The sequence below is a fragment of the Mustelus asterias genome, chromosome 8 (assembly GCF_964213995.1).
Source record: "Mustelus asterias chromosome 8, sMusAst1.hap1.1, whole genome shotgun sequence".
NCBI classification, from domain to species: Eukaryota; Metazoa; Chordata; class Chondrichthyes; order Carcharhiniformes; family Triakidae; genus Mustelus; species Mustelus asterias.
Window position 1 is genome coordinate 54,793,626 of NC_135808.1, and position 23,047 is coordinate 54,816,672.

Genomic DNA, 23,047 nt, shown 5'->3' on the forward strand with positions numbered 1-23,047 from the left:
TTGGTAGCAAAAGCCACGAGCTTTCGGAGCAGCGAGCGCTCCAAAAGCTAGTGGCTTTTGCTACCAAATAAACCTGTTGGACTTTAACCTGGTGTTGTGAGACTTCTTACATTAGAAAGCAAACAGACTTGTTGGTCGAACCTTGATTCTGTGTCAGTCCAACAGACTTTCTCCCCACCTCCCCCATTTTCTCCATGATATATTCTTCCAGGATTTCTGCAGCAGTTTTCTGAAGGTTTATCCTTCAATTCCGAAAGGTTACCTGCTCTGTTTGACAGGAGCTGTGGGTGTTCCATTAGTTGAAATAGGACTGTGCTCCCATAAACAGTTTTGAGGACATGATCCCGCAATGACGTTTGAAGAATGTCTTGCTAGGATACTCTGTATAATGGCACATTTTGCTGTTTGTTAGGAATATCAGGTCCATGTTGATTGAAGAACCTGGTTTGTATAACCTTCTGTGCAAACAGTGGTCCCTATGCCCTAATACATGGCCCAATGACAAAGGAAGTTGCTCCACAGTCCATTTGATTGTCATACTGGAAGTTTCACAAATAGCTGTGAGCCAAAAGAAGGTTATAGCACAGAAGCATGCCATTCAGCCCATCACATCTGTGCTAGCTCTCTCAGCATTCCAATTTGTTCCCATTTCCCACCCCATCAATATTTCCTTCCAGTGTTTTCCAGACATTTGCTTGTTTCTCTTTCAAAGACTATCATGAATTCCACCTCCACCTCTCAACAACTCTCTTTGCAGTAACAAATTTCACGCAATCTCTCTTCCAAAGCCAAAAATGTTTTGGATTAATTTCTCGGGTGCATTCCACATGTGAAGTGAGTACTGGGTATTTTACACTGAGACCTGGTGATTACATCTGTCTCCATTGCCTGATGCATAGAATGGGGTAATGTTCAATCAGTTGTCACAAGAACACACACCTTTGAGTGCATAAAATATTAGGATAGGATGCTGCTCTCCCCCACATTGTTAGAAACAGGACACACCCATAATGAACACTAAAGATATTTTTATGTGGCGGATTGTACGGCTCCTGTCTATGGTGACTGACTGCCCCTTGAACAGCTTTGCGCGATCAGGTCCTTGGATGCAGTGCCTTTGCAGGTTTCCCAATTCCTTAGTCAGAATTATGAATGTTAGCACCCAGTACGCATTTCCCATGTCAATTGTTTACTTGGTAAAGGCAGAATCCATAATGGCCTTTGAAAGGGAGATAGGCAAATATTTCTACAAGAAAAAGTTGGTGGGGAATATTGATGGGGGTGGGGAATGGAACTTAAGTTGCAATGTTATTTGAGATCCGCCACCGGTATGATGGACTGAATGGCATTCTGCACGATAAACCTCTTTTGGTTCACAGCTATTCGTACGCAAGGGTATGCAGCCGATAGTAGGAGAGCAACAAATTATAGTTGGTAAAAATGACCAGAGCTGCTGGAGTATTGTTACAAACCCACCTGGTTCATTAATGTTTAAGGAATGAAAACCTGACTCCAGTCCCATATGATGCGATTGGCCCTTAACTGCTGTCTGAGACGGCTCAGCAAGACACTAACTTTTATCAAAGGAAACTAGGGATGGGCAAACAATGCTGGCCTTGATTTGGTGCCCACTTTTGCAGTTAACTGCACCACTCTCCTGTGGAAGGACCTGGGAAATGAATTGGCAGGTCTTGGTTTAAGCAGTACTGGAAAATTGACCGAAGTTGAGGAGACTTTTCTTTTAATGGTGCGGGGGGAAGAGCAATGCCGTACAAGGAAAATAACATCAGTAAAATAGTCCAAATGAGATGATGATAGAGGGGAGAGGGCGTAATGAGAATCATTGAAGTGACAGATCGGTTAAGTCTTGGTGAGTCATGGGAGCTGAGGCAAACTGATCAACAGTTTTCACTGAGAAGGTAATTGTCCCTTTTGGCATAATAATAGTGCCAACTTTGTCCAGAGGTCAAGATGGTGATGAGATAGTGGAATTTTCAGAACAAGCTATTGTGGGAAGCATGTGTGATTTGAAAGCTGCTCATTATGTATAAAATAAAGTTGTCAGACTAGGTTGCCTGAGCGTCTACCCTGTGAAATCAAGATGAGCTAAAATATATTCCACCAAGGATTGCTGAATGAGTATAGTTGCCTCATTCATTGTCATGTCTTGGAGAAGAAATGAGAAGGAATCTTATTTGTAATATGCCTACAAACTTTGCTGTTGTATGTGTTTAAGTTTCTATTTACCAAAGGGATTTTGTTTGGTGCTTATTACATTTTCACCAGGGATTGTAAGATCCCTTTGGAAGTTGCACGTTTGCCAACAACTCCGCCTCATCTCAAATACTTCGGGTGATTGGGTATTAATGATCATGTTGGTATGTCCTTACAGCTACCATGGCTCCTTCCATCTGGCTGAGGATAAGGGGATTGGAGAATATGATATACGAACTTGCCAACAACATGTGTAATACAATTGGTATGGGTTTTGTCTTGTGCATAAAGCATACTTATATAAATAAGGTATGAATCGGGATGTGAGCGAAGGAGATTTTAACCATAATTTCATTATTCATATTCTAACTTTGTAACGGGAAACAACAGCCACCTTGGAGTCATATCTGAATTGTTCAGCACAAAGTTAATAGGCTCCTTCACATATCTTGCTTTCAGTTTGCCAGTGCAGCCTGTCAGTTACACAAACTAAATGACTCGGTGATGGTACTGTCCTGTTGTGACCGAGGGAATGAAGTTGGATGAAGGCTATGATTTATGGGCTTGAAACAAATTTCGGGAATTTTATTTGAATGCTTGTTGAGATTGGGTAATTTCTTGTTAACACTTGCTCGATGACTTCCATTGGTCCATCCTTCACCCAAACTGTTCAGAGTGTGTTCATTGCTTGCTGTGTCTTGCATTAGGGACACTTCGGTCAACTATGTTTTCTCCTGTCATTACTGCTAGGGTTGAGGGGAGTTTTAAGAATTTTCCAAATTTTTTTCTAAAATGATTCTTGGAGACTTGGTCTCTGATACTCTTCGAGTTGGAGAATGGTGTGAGAAATGTTTTATGACTAATATCCATGGTCGTGCTAGATAGTACAACTCATTGAGCACTGCACAATTGGTGGGGCACTGGTTGTTGTTGCACAAAGCCTTTCAGTTCTCCTGTTTTTTTTAATTTGTTCTCTGGATGTGAGCACAGCTGGGAAGGCAAATATATACTGCCCATCTCTAATTGCTCTTGAGAAGACGTTGGTCAGCTGCCGCCTTGATCTGCGGTAGCTGATGTAGTATAGGTACACCCACTGTGCTGTTGAGGAGGAAGTTCCAGAATTTTGGCCCAGCGACAGTGCAAGAACAGTGATATAGTCCTCAGTCGTGATTGTGTGGGGCATGAAGGGAAACTCGCAGATGGTGGCGTTCCCTTATCTCTGCTGCCCTTGTCTATTTAGCTATAGATCGAGGGTGTGAAAGATCCTGAGTGCTGTGAAACCCGATGAATAGGTTCAATTTTTAACTTGTGAACCACCTGTCACTCATAGGACATGGTTCATGCGTGGAATGGGGAATTGTAAAGTGGTCGTAAGAGTTTCTTCATCTGAACTCCATCCAAAGTGGTCATTCTGCACATGATGTGGAGATGCCGGCGTTGGACTGGGGTAAACACAGTAAGAAGTTTGACAACACCAGGTTAAAGTCCAACAGGTTTATTTGGTAGCAAAAGCCACACAAGCTTTCGAGGCTCTGAGCCCCTTCTTCAGGTGAGTGAGCACTCACCTGAAGAAGGGGCTCAGAGCCTCGAAAGCTTGTGTGGCTTTTGCTACCAAATAAACCTGTTGGACTTTAACCTGGTGTTGTCAAACTTCTTATTCTGCACATGGTCATGGATGGTAATTGCTGTCAAAGCTACCTGGTGATGGAGCTGGGGAATTTGAAGCCAAACCTTACCTGGCTTTGCCCAACAGCAAATTGTTCATTGGCTGTTCCACCCATCTCTCCTACTGCTTCCCCTTGACTGATAGGAACTGAGAATTTTAACCACACAAAGGTGTAACAACACTGGACAAATTATGAAGCTCAGTAACTGGCAGGATCATTCCTGAGGAAATGTAGGTTGGTTTTATTTTGATGTTTTTTTTCCCCATTGGAACAAATTGCCTTTTATATCGGAGTGCACATGAAGAGATCGTGATTTTTGTTTTTAATTAAAAATGGCTCACTGTGCACTAATCGCCTGACCTTGAAGGACTGAGTGTTGCCATAATAAGAGTAAAACAATAAGCTCGCTGTGCTGCAGAGGGGGTTACCAGAGGAGCTCAGCACATTCATCCACATTAGTTTGTTCAGTTATAGACAATACAACCCTTCAGCTCTGTGTGAAATTAAAAAGAAATAATTTTTTTTCCCCCTCCTGTTGAACATTAAAAAGATTTTTGTTGTTCAGATGCCACACTTGGACCTTTTTTTTTCATGAATGCCTCATTGGATTTTATTTGACAAAACGATCTGCAACAGTACTGGTCAGGAGTCCTATTAAGCATGCCGATGATTAAAAGGACTGCTGTTCCCTGGACTCTGGTTTGCTTCCATGCTCTTGCTTTCCAACATTTTACAACCTCTTCATGATATCTCCTCTCCCAACCTCACCTCATGCAGAACTTGCCCTATTGGGTTCCCAAGCTTGGAGGGTGGGGGAAAGATGATCCTAGTGTATCCCCATAGGATACCTATCATCATATAATCTTGCATTTGTCTCTGCATTTGCTGATTTATGGCATGTTGTTTTTACTATTTGATAATAATGACACTATATGTCTTCACATAGAACTTAGGGCAGAGAAACAGACGGTTCTACTCAACTGGTCTGTGCCAAAGTTAATATTCCATTTGAGCCCCCTCCATTTAGCTCCATTGCTGTCTCCTTTCTCCATCATTCATTTATCCAGCTTTGGATGAAATTAATTTGTGCTAGTTGTGTCAATTACCACCTCTAGCAGCAAGTTTCACATTCTGACCCTGTTTCAATCAAGAGAATTTTGCTTGAATTCGTATTGGATTAAATAGGGAACATTGTGTATTTATGGACATTGATATGGACTGCCACCTAACCATTTACAGGAGTGAAAGTGTCAACTCAATCAAAACCTTTCACAACTTCAAATATCTCTACCAGGTCAGCCTGCAGTTTTATAGAGAAAGAACTCCAGCCTGTTTTAATGTTTGCTAATGGCTGTACCCTCTCCTTTCCTGTATCATCCTTGTGAATATATATTTGCAAGGGGCTTGAACATACCAAAAGATATGTTCACTGCACACAATTGTAGCTCAGCCAAAAGGTCTTGTGCAAGCATCCTGTTCTTAGTCTCTTGGCAGATTACTGCTCCCACTTGAACTAGCTGCGTTGAAGTTCACTTGAAAGGGTGACACTTTGCTGTATTTTCCTCAAAATCATTTTCTCCTCTGATAATCCCAACAAAGATTAGGGACCTGTCTCTGTGTAGAAACAACAGAGATTATTTGAAGAATCTGTACCTGTTTGTATGGAAGACCTGGCAGGAAAATTGCATCTGCTGTTAAAGTCACTTTACAAACTGTAACATTGAAAAGATGCAGGTCGATTTGCAGTGAAGTGTCTGTGGGATACTGAGGGGTTTGTGTAATTGTTTACCTGGCTGGCAAGATGAGCCTGTGACTGATTTCCCACGATCTAAAGTTTCACATAAACTATTTCTATCACTTTTTTTTTGTGAAGAAACAATTTAATCTTCTAAACATAAAAGAACATAACTAAATTGAAACAGATCTGGAAGACCTTGCAGCAGCTGTGCTTTGCAGCTCTTTGATAACACAATTATATGGTTATGCAAGGGGTGACCTAATGATTTCTTGATCCTGTCTGACTTTATTTTGCAACAACGTGATGGTGCGATTGAGCTGCAGTGCTTAAGAAATTGGCACCAATAGATAATTGATTAGCGCTTTCTGGAAGCTCTGTCAGCAGAACAGAGTTAAATCATTACTAAATTCAGAACGGAATTTTAACAATGTTACCTGTTAGTCCATACTTATCACTCCCCATCTCTGGTAAATCCTCCAGCCCGACAACTCTGCAAGATATTTGCACGCCTCTAATTCCTGTCTCATTAGCATCCCAATTTTAATTGCTCTGCCTTTAGTGGCTCCAGCTGCCTGGGCCCTAATTAAGCTCTGGAATTCCTTCCTTAAACCACTCGGCTTCTCGACCGCATTTTTGTCCTTTCAGACACTCCTTGAAACCTACCTCTTTGACCAAGCATTTGATTACCTGTCCTATTATCTCTTTTTGTGTAGTTCGATGTTCCTATCTTCTATAACGAAATAAAAACAGAGTTTGTTATCTCTGTTACTCTTTCCAAAGGTGCTGCTGGTTGCTGAGCATTTCCTGCTGCTTCTGTTTTTATTTCAGATTTCCAGCATCTGCAGTGTTTTGTTTTACTGTTTGTTCTTTAAAGTCTCTGTGAAGCACCTTGAGGCATTTTATTACATTAAAGATGCTGTATAAATCAAGGTTATTGTTGCCATTGTGTCTATTTCAGGTTTTTTTCCCTTGTGTGCTTAGTTTGTGTGTTGTTCGTGGCCCTCACTTAGATTTAGCATCGCTTTCCAATAAACTTTGTTTATCCTTTTCATATGTGCTCCATGTCCCTGCATCATCCTGGTCCTTTTAATGCAGAACTTTTATTTTACTGTAACTGCTCTTCTCCGCTTCGACATTTTGAGTTGAAAGTTGATGACTTGCATTGCGTGACAAGCACCCAAGTGACTTTTAAAGATGCAAATTCTGTGGACTTGCCTGGTAACTGCGCTTTGCTGAGTGTTTAATGTGGCATCTTAAAACCACATACAAGATGATGCACTGACTGACATAAGACGCATGCAGAAGATCTGGGCCAGAGAGCAGTGGGGCAGAGATCACCTTTTAATGATCCTCATTGTTCCTGCATTTCCAACATGACAAGGCTGCCTCCACTTCTAGACTGCTTAAATGGCTGAAAAGCATTTGGGATGTAATGAATCTGCATAGAATTCTACATAATTGCAAGTCTTTTCGAGATCTGTCTGAAGGATTGAGACCGAGGGGCAAGGCATCATCTGACTGGGAAAGTGACTATTTGGGAGTGGAATGGAACGAGAGAGAGGAATGATGACCTTTTTGAAGACAATTGTGGAGGGCTTATGTGAGCATTGTAATTTTGATAAATCAAGTGCAGTGAAAAGAATAGGCAGGACTTGTGAAATGAGTTATCTTGTGCTTTTGAGAGGAAAGTTACACGCAGTGATGCTGTGGGAGGAAAGCAGTTGTCATTTGGGGTCAATACTGTTCTCTGTGTTGATATAGGAATCAGAAAATGCTGCAATCCGTTTCTTGCCACAGGGCATGCTGCAGAAGGTGGGATTGATGTTGATAACAGTTCATTTCCTTCCTTGGTTGTGTCGAGACACAGTTGTAATTACAATATAAACCTTTGGAACGAACACTGGGTACAGGAAAAGTAGTTCTCCATGAAAATTAATTCAAGTTGCATTTTCTTTGCCCCTGGACAGAAAGGCTAGACCTGGCCTCTCACTCCAAAAGCTAAGGCGAGACTGAGTGACTTTCAAAAGTGGAACATTGAAGTTCAAAAGTGGATTCCATACAACCAGATTTGTTGCTAACATTGTAATCAGCGTTGATGGAAGCATAAATTTACAAAAAGATATTGAGATTAAGGGAATGGACAAAACTTTGACAGAAGAGTTCAGTGTGTGCAGATGTGAAGTCATTCACTGTGGACATAAAGGATAGAGCTTTCTTAATGAAAAGTTATGAGTAACAGCGATCCAAAGAAATTTAGGGGCCCAAACTTTATGGTCTCAGCCCTGTGTGTACATCATTCCTGTATTGTGGTTTGAGTGGCAGTCCATTCTGCAGATTTGATTTGATTTATTATTGTCATATATATTGGGATACAGTGAAAAGTATTGTTTCTTGCGCTATACAGACAAAACATACTGTTCATAGAGTACATAGGGGAGAATTAAAGTAGAGGGTGCAGAATATAGTGTTGCAGTTACGATTGGGTGTAGGGAAAGATCAGCTTAATATATGGTAGGTCTATTCAAAAGTCTGATGGCGGCAGGGAAGAAGCTGTTCTTCAGTCGGTTGGTATGTGACATCAGACTTTTGTATCTTTTTTCTGATGGAAGAGAGTGTGTCCAGGGTGCATGGGGTCCTTGATTATGGCCATCAGCATCATGCTACTAACCTTGGAATGGCCCGGAGTTTCTTGGAATCAACATCAATCTCCACGTGACCAAAGCCAGCCTTCCAGGAGATTTTAAAAGAATATTAAATTGTCCCCAGGGGAGAGTAGAACTGGGTGGAGAACAGACTACGACTCCAAGGCTACCGAGGCCAGAGAGAGCATGGACAGGGGAGGGGTGGTGGTCAGAGCAATGATGTGACTTGTCAAGTGATACCACAAGTTCAGGTAAAGGGTGAGAATAGTGGCTGGATATGTCTGTGACGGAGGGTACGTAGCAGTTGAGACTGAGATTTTCTCTGCTGAAATTTCCAGTATATTTCCTGCTGCAATTATAATGCATTGACAACAATGTAAGAAGAGGTGGGGCAGGAATTTTATTTGTGTATCTGTTTGTCCAACCTAGAATCCATTCGCTGTACTCTGCTGGCTTTCTGCAATGTTGCTTCTGCTGATGTCTCCTGAACTACGTTCAGCCTGAGTTGGCAACCCTACAGCAGGACAGTATTCAACGAAAATCTGCAGCCTCATGGTCTGGTCTAGCCCTAGTTCTACCATTGCCATCAAACCAGGGGATCAACTCTGATTCAATGAAGAGTGCAGGAAAGCATACCAGGCACAGCACCAGGCACACCTGGTGAAGCTCCAGCAAAGGACTACTTGTCTGCCAAACAGCATAAGCAGCAAGTCATAGAGTGGTGACCCTGCAATCAAGGAGAATTGGTGAATTAATTTACTTAGTGTCTTCATTTAGCAGGGGGAAGCTGGCTCCTCAGGTTTTTTGGTTTTATAGATAAGAGTTGTAGGACACAGCTGTTCCGTTACAAACTGGGTTAGAGGAAGGTAGTGACTTCCAACATTTGTGTCTCTTTCATCTCACTTCAGTAACAGTCAACCAGCAGCAGGCAGGACACATCTGTTAGAGGAAGCAACATTTTTTTTTTAAAAAAAGATTTTTTTTAATGTTTCCTTGTGAAACTAGGGCAAAGCACCAGAGCCCATAGCACAGAACAGCACTGAATGTGCTGGCAGCAAGGCAAGGGAAATGAAGCAGTGCTTTTAGAACTTGAAATGGATGGTACTCAATTTGAACTTCTCCATCTGGTGCAGATCACCTGAAATGTAGATTTTTGAAAGAACGAACTTGCATTTATGCAGTGCCTTCCATGATCTCAGAATGTCCCCAAGTGATATACTTTTGACATATAGTCACTGTTGCAACAGGGGAAACCAGGCAGCCAGTTATCTAACAGCAAGCTCCTGTTTCTGAGATGTTGGCTGAGGAATGAATGTTGTCCAGGATACTGGGGATAACTCCCCAACTGTGAAATAATGCCCTGGGATTTATCTTCACCGCCACCTGAGAGGGCAGACCAGACCCAAGCTTGAGATCTCATCGGAACTTCTGACCATGCGGCACTCCTTCAGAGCTGCAGTTGCAGTGTTCCCCCAAGACTTGTGTTTGCTGAAATCTTCAGAGTGGGACTTGAACATAACCTTCTGACTCTGGGGTGGGAAACTAGATCATCATTTCTGAAACACCCTTTCAGGTACATTTCAGTTAAAATGCAGACTGGGCACACCATTTCAAAGGAACAGCCTACATGCCATTTATGTAGAATGCCGGTGGCCCATCTCACTTGTTGGCATAGTGTAAAGTTCTGGGTGAAAGCAGACATTTGTTTGTGAGTGGGTTTCGTTGTGTAAAGAGCTGAATGTACATAGTAGTTCACTCTCTGCCAAAATGTCACCTTGAACGAAAAACCTCTTTGCAAGTTTGATCTCTCACACTATATATTTCACATTGGGTTAAGTGGGCTATAGTAAAGGAGAATTGCAGAATTGCTATTTATTTGGAGCTTAAAGAATTCCAAGTCTGATCAGTACCTTTCCTGGCAAATGACTTGTGCTTTCATATGAAAGGATGGTAATTTGTGGGACCGGTACTGTGACTGTCCTTGAGAATGAATCAACACTTGCAGGAGAGGAAGAAAAGTTAGGCTGGCTGGATTTTATTTTTTCTTTTAAAAATGAAATGTTCTGTCTGCTGGAGGAGGACTGGGTGGCGTGAAGATCACATGACTGGCAGCTCTGAAAGTATCGCTGGCCCCTTCCGCTTCACTGCTAATCTGCAGTGCGGCCCTGCAGTGCCTTGTTAGAAACAGTTCAGTGAGTCTTTGTTCTGGAGTGCTGCCATAGCCAGGGCATTGAGCATGGGCGTACTGACTGCACACGGTCGTCATGGGGACTGAGCATTATGACAGGGGTGGCTGGTGCTTGCAGTCCTACATATCTCCGAGGAATTGATGCAATGATAATCTTATTTACTATGTGGCTACGCCTTGGCCAAGGGCCTGGTTCTGAAATGCGTTTAGCCGTTCCCCTCGGTGCCCGAGGGAGTTTCTGTTTATTTCATGCAGAGGAATGAAAGATGTGGAAGCACGTCTGAGTGTAGTAGAGATTGCTAAAAATAATTAGCAATTTAGAGATCTTTAAATTCTACTTTCCTGTGGGAAAGTTTAACAAAACTTTTTTTCTGTCCTTACCGTGGATTTTTCCCACTTTGTCGGACAATTTTATCCCACTCGCTGCTGAAGTTCCTCTTTGCTATTTTAATATCTTTTAGTCCAACAAACCATAGGGTGTGTGTGACACACATTCATGTGCAGGAACTGTGCTCGATGTTTAATTGTTGTGGCTTTTTTAGCACCCGAGATGCTACATCTTGTTTATTTTCCCTGAGAATGGGGAGAATGCTGATTGGTGCATGTTGAAGATTATGGTGCACTAATTTGAAACTGAGCAGAATTCCACCCCTGATGTACTGGCCAATATTCATCCCTTAACCAATGTCAACAAAACAGATTCACTGGTCATTGGTTCCGTGGTTGTCTGTGGGATTGAGATTAGTCTCAATTGGCGGCTCCATTTGTCTATAAAACACCAGAAAATGGACAGCAACTTGGATTTATACAGTCCCTTTAATGTGGTACCATGTCCCAAGGCACCTCACAGAAGCATTATCAGGCAGGTCAACACTGACCCAAATGTGGACAGATGACCAAAATCATGAATTTGAGAAGCATCCTAAAAAAGAGGAGAGAGAGAGTTGGAGAGGTTTGGGAATGGGGTTGCAGAGCTTAGGGCCTAGGCAACTGAAGTACTCTAAGACTTTGGTTCTTTGGCTTTGTACCACTTGAGGAAACCCTGACAATGTCAAAGCCCACACCCACTCCCCCGCCACAAACCCAAGATCATAGCGGTTAACTAAACAGCAATGAAACCTTTGCAGACTGTTGCATTCTTGTCCTTCTCCATCTCTCTTTAAAGTTAAAAACAAAAATCTGTTGGCAAGACCTTTGACAAATCTCTTGGTCATGGTGGCCTCAATTCGCTAGGGCATTTCAACGCTAGTGCATTTCAATGCACCGTGCTCTGATGCAACAATTTGTCTGTGCAGGTGTTTCACAAACCACCTGTGTGCATGATGTATAATGAGTACATTCTATTGTGTTGTTAGACCAGATGTTTTTTAAATTTTTGTTATTTCTCGGTTTAGCTGTGGGCAAATGACTTTGACGTTGGGAAAAAGTGTAAATTCAATGGAAGAAATTGGAGCAGGGCCAATCTCTGGATTTTTAATGGGAACATTTAACTTCTGAAAGATCATATTCATTTTGTTGACAATCAAATTGTGAGAAGTAAAATCAACAAAGAAGTTTCCAAATTAAGTTGTATTACAATTACTGTTGATAAATTCGGGAATAAATGGAAAGATATAAAGAGCTTGGATTTGCAATGCACCATTCATGACCTCAGGAGTGACTCAAGTGAGAGGCTAAGGTCTGGAGATAAACAGAATTTATTTTTTCTGTTGAGGTGTCCTGTGGCATTTGCATCAAAGTTTCTTCTAAATGGAAGAAGCTGAGCATCTATCTGGAATTGAGATTAAGATATGTTAGGATGAATTTCGAGATGGATTATTAAGTTGTGTACCACTGCATTGAGGAAATTGGAATATTAAGGCCATGGTGGTGCACATTGGAGAGAATGGGCTTGAGAGGGATGAAGAAGGTCTTTTTCTTTAACACCGGCAATCAGGACTACTCGCTGTAAAACTGAATTGGAATATAATTTTGTTGTCCTTCACACTAGCAATGATGTTGCAGTATTTGGTGCATTTATTATTTTGTGCTTCTGATCTAGTCATGTTCATTTTTTTTTTGTTTAATTCCAGTGCAAGCTCCATCCCTCCCACCATTCATACTTGTTTCTGCATTTGAGGGTCTATGTTTGTTCATGCTATGTGGTTGGATGTTCATTGGTTTATAGTTATCTATGTTTCTGCAGTCCTGGTATTTATTATGCACGCCCCTATGGACTAAGGGTGCATAAAGAATCACGAGGTAGGCTTGGTAACTTGAACACTGGGAGCTCTTTAACTGAGGTGTGCACTGATTCACAGTCAGGTCTAAGACTGCCCAGCAGGGTCCCACACTGGGAGGACGTAATTGCTCGGAGTCACCTGACCCACACTCAAAGGTCATGATGTGGAGATGCCAGCGTTGGACTGGGATAAACACAGTAAGAGTTTTAACAACACCAGGTTAAAGTCCAACAGGTTTATTTGGTAGCAAATGCCATTAGCCCTTAGCACACTCAAAGGGGCAGTATACTGTCCTGATATATCTGCCTTTGAGTCAGTGTTGACTTGCCTGATAGTGCTCCTGTGAGGTGCCTTGGGACATGGCACCACATTAAAGGCACTGTATGAATGCAAGTCGCTGTCCAGTTTCTGGTGTTTTATAGGCAAATGGAGCAGCCAAAACTCCATCCCACAGACAACCATGGCATCAATGACCAGTGAATCTGTTTTGTTGACATTGGTTAAGGGATGAATATTGGCCAGTACATGAGGGGTGGAATTATGCTCAGTTTCAAATTAGTGCACCATAACCTTCAACATGCACCAAAGAAATAGTAATTTGTAGTTATTGAGGTGGGAAGAAGGTAAATGAGGAGAAATATTTTAAGTAGTTTATTTTAAGTGATTTGTGCGAAGTCAGACAATCGTTCATGCCGCATTGGAACCAATATTGTACGATGTGGCTGCAAGTGCCTTGAAGTTGAATGATTTGTTCATAGTTTGACTCTTCTGGCTATAGTCCAGTACCGCACTGATAAAACTGGTAATCTTAAGCATGTGTATTCGACACATGACGCACCAGAGAAAAAAGACCTTGAGGTACTTACAAGGTTAGTGAAACCCAACAAAAATCCCAGCTGTTTAAGGGGATCTAGTGGACTCTGTGTTGTGAATGAAGGTATAATTCCAGGTTGCAGTCACCTGGCGTGGACCTCCCATCAGTTCATTTTTAATACTTCTTTATTCACTTTCTTGTTTCTTTCTTTGTGGCACCCTTCACCCAAATACTGTGTAGGCACTAGCCCACTAATGGCTGCTTTGAAACTGTCTGAGCTCATCTCACACAGGACTTGAGAAGCTGGTAGAGAGAGAGAGAGGGAGGAAACTTTCATCTTGTAGGTTTGATTTGAAATCTTCACTGTGTCTCAAAGGTGCACTGCTTCACCCAGCCATCTTGTAGCTCAGGAAGTTGGAAAAAGCTTTGAGCGATTGTGGAAAGGTATATCAGAGACAGACATGCACCTGCTCAGGAAACTCGGTGGAAACGGACTCTGCGCTTGTTGTCAAAAGGGGGTTGACGTCACTGAAGAATGCTGTTGAATCTATTTTCTGTGACTCTAGTGTTGTGCCACCTTCATGGATGTACAAAATATAAAGGGTGCCCAGCATGCACTTTTGCACTGGATTTATAAATCGTCACAAATGGCAATTTAATTTGCTCTTTATTTTTAACCATACTACAAATTGTAATGCTCCCCATTTTGTGGGTGTAACTGTTCTCAGTCCCCTCACCACCTTTCCCAAGAGTGATGACAGACTTCTATTGACGACAAGCCAGGAATGATAAACTTTGAGGACTGCAGGTTTATTAGGAATTGTTCAGAGTGAAGGGATTGGAAAGGTTTCTAAATTGATATACAAGCATTCAGAGATCAGGTGACCTGGTTGCTTTGTTAACAAACTTTTTCTGAGCTTTGGGGTTTAGCTTTTGTTGGAGCAGGAGAAAGATTGGGAGAACGATGGGCCCTTGAGTGAGCTAGTTTTTTGATAGGCAAGGGGGCTGATCACAAAGTGGAGTTGAGACCACAGCCAGATCAGCCTTGATCTTATTGAATGAAACAGTCTTGAATGGCTGAATGATCTACTGCTGCTCTTCAGTCCTATTTTCCTATGTTCCTTTGTGGTGTATGTGCACAAATTGTTGAAGGTGCCATGGTAGGTTAAGGCATATGGTATCCAGGACTTTATAAATAGTGCATGGAGGACAAAAGTAAGAAGTTACTGTCAATGTTTCCACAATTATGGTTCAGTCTCAACTGGGGTATTGTGTCCAATTCTGGACAATACACCCGAGGAAGTGTGTGGGGCATTAGAGAGGGTACAGAAAAGATAACGATTCTGGGGATGAGGGCCTTCAGTTGTGAGGATAGTATGGAGAAGCTGGAGCTGTTCTGCTTGGAGTAGAGAATGTTGAGAGGAGATTTGACAGATGTTTTCAAAATTGAGAGGCCAGGACAGTAGAAAAGGTAAACTATTCCTGATGGCAAAAGGATCAAATACCAGAGGACACAGATTAGATTGGCAAAAGAACCAATGGCAATATGAGGAAAAATCTTTTCCTTACTTGTTGCAGTGAATGGTTAGTATCCGGCATGTGCTGAGGCAGAGATAATTATGGCTTTTAAAAGGATTTTGGGGAAAAGGCAGGGGAATGGGACTAGTAAAGTTGCTCTTGCCGAGAGCCAGCACTGACAAAACTGGCTGAATGGCCTCCTCTGCTGTAACCAGTCATTGATTCTATGAATCTTGCATTTGGCACCTGTTAAGGTGTGTCAGCTCCATAGCTCATTGTTTATTCATGGGCTGAGAGAATGGTTCTGGAAAGTGAACTGGGCTGGTGCAGGTAGAGATTTCTCAACAGATGTGCTGTCTAGTGTAAAGGAATGTGATGACAGCAGGTAACTGGCAGATGAGGGCAGGAAGGAAGCAGGTTGTGAGAGTTTCAGACCATAGGAATGCAAATACAGAGAATAGGACTCTTGTGTCGAGGAGTGATACATGATAAGTGTATAATTCAATCGCTAAAAATGTTGCTCCAATCACGGTTAGTGTTAACTCTTCCTTTGCCAAGTAAGAATTCAATGTTTAGTGCAGTAAATGTGTGGAAACTACATTTAAAAGGTTACTTTTCACCTACTGAAATGCTGTGTATTTCTGTCGTCCTCCTGATGAAGCTCTTTCGCTACTTTAGTTTTGAGAATTCTAAACCAAAGACAGAAACAAGTACCGTAACATGAGTCATGTTGGCATGACCGTTGCCAGAATGCAGTGCTTAGGAGCTTCCCAGCAAAGAGAGAACAAGCTTGAGTCATCCAGCCCATTGTCTAACACCTTCTCATCTGTTTTTTATTCATTTGTGGGACATGGACGTTGCTGGCTGGTCAGCAGTTATTGATGTGGAGATGCCAGCATTGGACTGGGGTAAGCACAGTAAGAAGCCTCACAACACCAGGTTAAAGCTTTCGGAGTCGCAGCACGAGCTTTCGGCGTCTCAAGCTCGAGCTTCCACACTGTCTGTACTTGTAAGACTTGATTACCTGTTAAGACTTGCATTCCAGGCATTATCTTGTAAATTGAGTTTGTGTCTTTATATGCCCTGTTTGTGAACACGACTCCCACTCACCTGATGAAGGCGCTTGAGACTCCGAAAGCTAGTGCTGCCAAATAAACCTGGTGGACTTTAATCTGGTGTTGTGAGACTTCTTACAGCATTTATTGCCCATCCCTGGTTGCCCTTGAATTGAGTGGCTTGCTAGGCCATTTCAGAGAGCGGTCGAGAGTCAACCACCTTTAGGGATGGTAGATTTCCTTCCCTAAAGGACATTAATGAACCAGATTGCTTTTTTCCGACAATTGTTTCATGGTCATTGTTATGGCTCAGGTCAGAAACTCCGAAGTGTTTTATGGAGCCCACCTGGATCGTAAGTTTTGGCTCTTGAATTTGGCTAGGATGTGCATGAGGTATGATTCAAATTACCCACTGGGGAGCTTTTATCAAACAAAATTTATTTAAGAATATAGTTGACATGTATAGTAAGAAAATTAGCAAGAACTTTTATCAATTACAAACAAGAAACAGAACAGCCACTATAATGTATAACCCTTAACAAATATATCTAATGTGTTCCAATCAAACCAATGCCATAGACAAAAGACCCTTTTCACAGGTTTAACACAGCAAAGGCTAATGCTCACTTGATACTGGACTCGAGACCTTTGGATGACGTTTGCAATTCTCTGGATAGACTAAGAACAGTTGGAAGTTAGAACAGCTTCCCAAAACACCAGGAATTCTAAACCAAAGACAGAAACAAGTACCGTAACGTGAGTCAAGTTGGCATGACCGTTGCCAGAATGCAGTGCTTAGGAGCTTCCCAGCAAAGAGAGAACAAGCTCGAGTCACCCAGCCCACTGTCTAACACCTTCCCATTTGTTTTTTATTCATTTGTGGGGCATGGGCGTCGCTGGCTGGTCAGCATTTATTGCTCATCCCCAGTTGTCCTTGAAGTGAGTGACTTGCAATGCCATTTCTGCACCAACAGCAGATTTCCACTTCCAGAAAGGCAAGTCCTTGCTTTCAGATGACCAGCAGAATTTTCAAAACCAGGGAGAGACTTCCTTTCAGCTTGATGCCCCTTCTAAAACTAGAGCTCAAACTGGCAGTTAAAAACTCCTATCACCTGAACCTGCCAACCAGTTTTTCTCCTAAAAGTGCGGAGTCATAAACATTCCAGTAAAAATAAACAAACCCTGTTTAAGCAGCAATAAAAAAGACTCTCGTAGACAGCCTGGCAGCAATGAGAGAAAAATAAACTGAAAAGGTTTGCTTACAACCACAGGGTACATGATTTAAAAAAAAAACACTTCTTAAAGGTGCACTAATGTCTCAATCATCGGATTCTTAATTCCAGATATTTTTATTGAATTCAAAATCCACCATCTGTCATGATGGGATTCAAACCCAGAGTTTCTGGATTAATAGTCTAGCGATAATACCATGAGGCCATTGCCTCCCCTCTTTGCTGTTTCACTAGTTGTCATCCAGTCTCCTGGCAGCTCTTACAATTTCAGTGTCCCACTTTCATGTTATTAGTCAAACTTGTGTTGGAAGGTTCAGTCACATTCCATGATGGTTTCTGTGTAACCCTACCCTCTTTGGCTAGGGGTCTAATTGATTTTTACTAGTGGTGCAATAAAATGATTTGATAGAATATGATTCTTACCCAGAACATTCTCCCCCGGTGCAGATATTATGCTGTTTCTTCTTGGCAAGTGGATACTGAGCTTTCTACAATGTATTGAGTCAACATCCACTTCCCTGCAAACCATGTTTTTGACCTGAATAATTTTTATAGGTTTAATTTCATATCTGACGGGGTGTTCAGTTGTTTCGTGATCAGTTAGTTGGTCAGCGAGTACTCAAACTGACTCATCAACAAAGCAGAGCCACATGGCTAAGGGAGTTCCTTATTTATTTCAGTAACGCTTACTTGATTACTGATTGGCTTTACATAATAGTTCTGTGATGTTTCACATTAAACCGTGTACATGGCAGAAGTAAGGTTCCTGAGAAGAAATTCATAGAAACCCTACAGTGCAGAAAGAGGCCATTCGGCCCATCGAGTCTGCACCGACCACAATCCCACCCAGGCCCTACCCCCATATCCCTACATATTTTACCCACTCATCCCTCTAATCTACACATCTCAGGGCACTAAGGGGCAATTTTAGCATGGCCAATCAACCTAACCCGCACATCTTTGGACTGTGGGAGGAAACCGGAGCACCCGGAGGAAACCCACGCAGACACGAGGAGAATGTGCAAACTCCACACAGACAGTGACCCAAGCCGGGAATCGAACCCGGGTCCCTGGAGCTGTGAAGCAGCAGTGGTCATGTGAGAGAAATGAACTTGTTAGGACTATGGGAATAGAGTAGGGGAATGGACATGGAGTTGATGGGGCAGAATTGTCACTTTCTGTGCCTTGAGCCTGCTCAGCCATTCAATACTATCATGGCTGACCTTGTCTTGGCCTCAACTCCACTTTCCTGCCCGTTCTCCATCACCCTTGAACCCATTACTAATTAAAAATCTGTCTCTCTTCTCAAATTTGCTCAATGTCCCAGCATCGACCACATTCTGGGGTAGTGAATTCCACAGATTTGCGACCCTTCCAAGAGAAGTAGTTTCTCCTCATCTCTGTTTTAAATCTGCTACCCTATGACCTTTTGTTGTAGATTTCTCCACAAGAGGAAACATCCGCTCTACGTCTACTTTGTCACTACCTTTTATCATCTTGCATATCTCAATTAGATCTCCTCTTAATCTTCTAGCCTCCAGGGAGTATAGGCCTTAAACTGCTCAATCTCTCTCCATAAGACCAACCCTCATCTCTGGAATCAATCTAGTGAACCTCCTTTGAACTGCCTCTAATATCCTTGCTCAAATAAGGAGACCAAAACTGTACACAGTACTCCAGACGTGGTCTCACCAATGCCTTGTATAGTTGTGGCAACACTTCCTTACTTTTATACTTCAGGTATAAATGCCAGAATTCCATTTGCTTTCCTTATTACCTGCTGTACCTTCATACCAATTTTCTGCAACTCATGCACGAGGACATCCATATCCCTCTGCACCGAAGCACCCCAACGTCTCTCTATTTAGGTAATATGTTGCCTTTCTATTTTTCCAACCAAAATGGATAACCTCACACTTGTCCACATTAACCTCCATCTTGGTTAACATTTTGGTCCACTCGTGTAACCTAACTATATCCATTGCAAATTTCTTATTTCGTCATTGCAACTTATAATCCCACCTATTTTAGTAAGAATAACTATGACTCTCTAAAATTCTCTGCTCTTGGCGGGGGGAATCTTTGCATTTTATAAAGGTTGGCACTGGGTGAAGCCTAGCATAAGATTGTATATCTGTTCAGTTGGTTGGGTTCCACGGTAAACATAAACACATGGAAGATAACTTAAATTGGAGTAATATTTTTCGGAATATGTATATATGAGAAGGGGATGTGGTTTTGAGAGTTAGTCCATTGCACAGTATACTGGAGTTATAATGTCACTCTGACTTTCCTCCAAGTATTTGTCTGCCTACCTGTCCTTCCAAATCACTCCCCCACTTTCTTCCCTGTTAAAGCACTGAGCTTTGTAAATTCAGTTACATGTAGATGGCTGGCTCACGGCATTGCTTTGGCTGTTAATTGCAATTGATTTCACTTGGTTGATTTTTTTCTCCCAGCAGTTTTGTGTGTTAACGTACAGACGCAAATGGTGATTTTATTTATTGGTTCTTTCAGACATCTTTGAAAGTAGCAGGTGACTAATTTGAGCTCTGTACCTCTCTCATGCCCCTAGGTGTCGATCAGGATTTGTAGGTGAATATTGCCAGCACCGGGACCCCTGCCAGATTTCAACCTGCCTCAATGGAGGGACATGTGCCATTTCAATCACAGGGAAAGTACAGAGGTCGTGCAATTGTGCTTTGGGGTTTACGGGTGAACGTTGTGAGACAACTGTCACCAATGTCTGTTCGAACAATCCCTGCCAAAATCGAGGAACCTGCCGCCTCATTACTCTTGAGAAATATGAGTGCGACTGTCAGCAAGGATGGATAGGTAAGAATAACCATGTGCTTTCGGCCAAGAGTTGGAAGCTACCATCAAGACAAAATATTCCTGTTACATATTATTGAGGAATATGAGAACAGCAGTACGTGCATTTAGCCATTGAGCTTATTCGGCCGTTCAAGAAATTATAGCTGGTCTGCAACCTAACTCCATATCTATTGCCCCTTTAATAGAATCATTAACAATCTGTTAATTTCAGGTTAACGGTTGATTTTACTGTCATAACATGGAGAGAAAATGCCAACACCTTTTCAAGTAGAGCCATAAGAACTTTAATATCCATCCGTGAGAGCAAACCAAGGTTTGATTCATCCAAAACAATGGTACCCCAGACAGTACAGCACTCTCACTACTGAATAATTTTCTGAAGTTGCTGAAGGGTCCTTGAACCCACAAAGTTCTGACTCAGATTCAAGAGTGTGGACAATGAGCCAAGGCTATATTCTATGGTGCAACCTTATGTTGTGGGGTGTGGCAGTGGGGGGAAATGAAGAGTAATTTTAATCTCAAAATCTTGTTTTAACTTTTCAACAGGTAAAAACTGCCAGCATGTGGATTCCTGCGCCTCTCAGCCGTGTGCTAATGGGGGCAAATGCAGCAGTTCAACAAATAACTACACCTGTAGCTGTGCTCCGGGCTACACCGGATCCCAATGCAAGATTGACATCGATGAGTGCAGCACCGGGGCTCTGTGCCAGAATGGAGGAACATGCAAGAATGTGCCAGGATCATATCACTGCCTGTGCAAGCCAGGATTCACTGGGGCCAGCTGCGAGAGTGTTTATGTCCCCTGTGCACCATCGCCATGCATGAATGGGGGCACCTGCCGACCAATCAATGATGACCAGACCTATGAATGCAACTGCCTGCCAGGTATGAGATGGAAACAGAATGGTGCCATCCAGCTTCTCTGCATTCAGTTCAATCTTGGCCGGTCTGGCACACATCTTTCTCTGTATTTCTAAACACGCTACCTAACAAAATTTACCTAACTATCTTGAAAGCTCCAATGGTCCCAAGATCCATAGTGTCCCAAATTTGTACTATCTTTTCTTTGAATTAGTGTGTCTTGATTTTCCTCCTGAATGTCTTGGCTCTGTTTTAAAATTGTGCCTCATCATTCTTGATTAACCTCCTGAGAAAAATGTTTTTCTCCATCTACCCTATCAAATCTGTTAAAAGATTTTAAATGCCCCTTGATCAGACTGTTCTTCAATCTTCTATAATTGATTTAGTTGGGTAACAAAGCCTGCTAATGCTCAGAACCTGGAAATAAAGAATGGTGTTGTTTTGAAGCACCTCGATGAGGAGCCAAATGTCGCTGAAGGGAACACCACCCAAGGAGTAATAGTGATAACAATTGAGTAGTAATTGGTGACGTCAAATTTGTGCTGTAAAATCTTAGAGTATTGTAGGACGAAATCAATAAGGAAAACCATCATCGGGATTGCTAGATGAACAGAGATCCATCTAGTTCACCTAGTTAACCTGGTAGATGGAGAAAAACAATGCAGATGTAGCCTACTCCATTGTAAAGAATCAGAGAGGCCGAGAGGAAAAGCTTTTTTATGTAGCGGGTGGTTATGATTTGGAATGCACTGCCCGAGAATGTGGTGCAGGCAGTTTCAGTTGTGGCTTTCAGAAGTGCATTGGATGATTAAAGGTACACAGGGCCATAGTAGAAAAGGCAGGGGAGTGGGGCTAGCTAAGTTGATCGTGTACAAAGATGGCATGGACGCAGTAGATTAGCTGCCGATTGTCGTTGACCATTCTGTGATTATTCGCAACAATACAATTTTGAGTCAAAATGAGTTTGAGAGGATGCGGCTCACGTGGATATGGGACTGTTGCTTCAAGGCAATCCCAATTTCAGCTGTGCTGCTGCAAAGGATTGCTGAGCAGGGTCATGTACAACTCCAGTAGGGAAGAAAACATTGGAGCAGGTCTTCTCTAAGGCTGCGGTTGCATACTTTCTCGCAGCAGGCTTTGAGTAGTAGACTCAAGGTCCATCTGATCACAGGCAGTCTAGAAACAGCCATGAGAGGGAAGATAACTGAAATGGAGAATGATGACTCCCTCCATCTGGAATTATTCCATCAGTTGAAAGTGCACAGTTGGGGAGGTTCCAGCAAAACTGCTGGTTTGTATCGTGTTATATGCTGCCAACAGTGACAGTGTTGCTGTACTGTTGAAAACCATTGCATCCCTAGAGAGGGTGTGTTCAGCCAGGGTTTCTCTGATTGCTATCTAGTGACATCACCTCCCCTCCCACCTTACTTGCCCAGTTAATATATTGTTAGTTTAGTAAGGAACTATATCTCACTGTGACTTATTTCATGGCACCTCTTGCTCCAATTGTGCAGGGCATTTGTGGGACCAGACTGAGAATACTTTATGCAGTTTTGGTCTCCTTACTTGAGGGTTAGATCTGTATTGGAAATAATTCTGCAAAAGTTCATTAGGCTGATTCCTGGGATGAAGGTGTTGTCTTATGAGGAAAGCTTGAGCAGGTTTGGTCTTTACTCTTTGGAGTTCAGAGGAATGAAAGGCGATCTTATTGAAACATACCAGATTCTGAGGGAGCTTGACAGGGTGAATGCTGAGAGGGGGCTGGAATCTAGGTTTGCGGGACACAGCTTAAATATACGTGTCTCCCATTTAAGGTGGAAATAAGGAGAAATTTCTTTTTTCAGAATGTTGTTCATCTTTGGAATTCTCTTTCACAGAGAGCAGTAAATGCTGAGACATTGAATATATTCAAGGCTGAGTACCCAAGGCCAAGTTGGACAGATTTTTGATTGTGAAGGGAGTTGGGAGTGTGCAAAGTCAACTTCAGGCCATGGCCAGATCAGCATAATCTTTTAATGATGGAGCAGTTGTGAGGAGTCAAAGGACTTGCTCCCACTCTTA

At 42.3% G+C, this 23,047-nt stretch overlaps 1 protein-coding gene across 2 annotated transcripts in view; it reads left to right on the top strand.

The window, feature by feature from the left end:
* The window catches only part of LOC144497167 (uncharacterized), a 146,976-nt gene that overhangs the window by 37,600 nt on the left and 86,329 nt on the right, over positions 1 to 23,047 (top strand). For both annotated transcript variants that reach the window (XM_078217971.1, XM_078217972.1), the window contains exons 3-4: positions 19,866 to 20,125; positions 20,672 to 21,010. In XM_078217971.1, the coding sequence (XP_078074097.1) occupies positions 19,866 to 20,125; positions 20,672 to 21,010 (599 nt within the window). The remainder of the gene's footprint in view (positions 1 to 19,865; positions 20,126 to 20,671; positions 21,011 to 23,047) is intronic.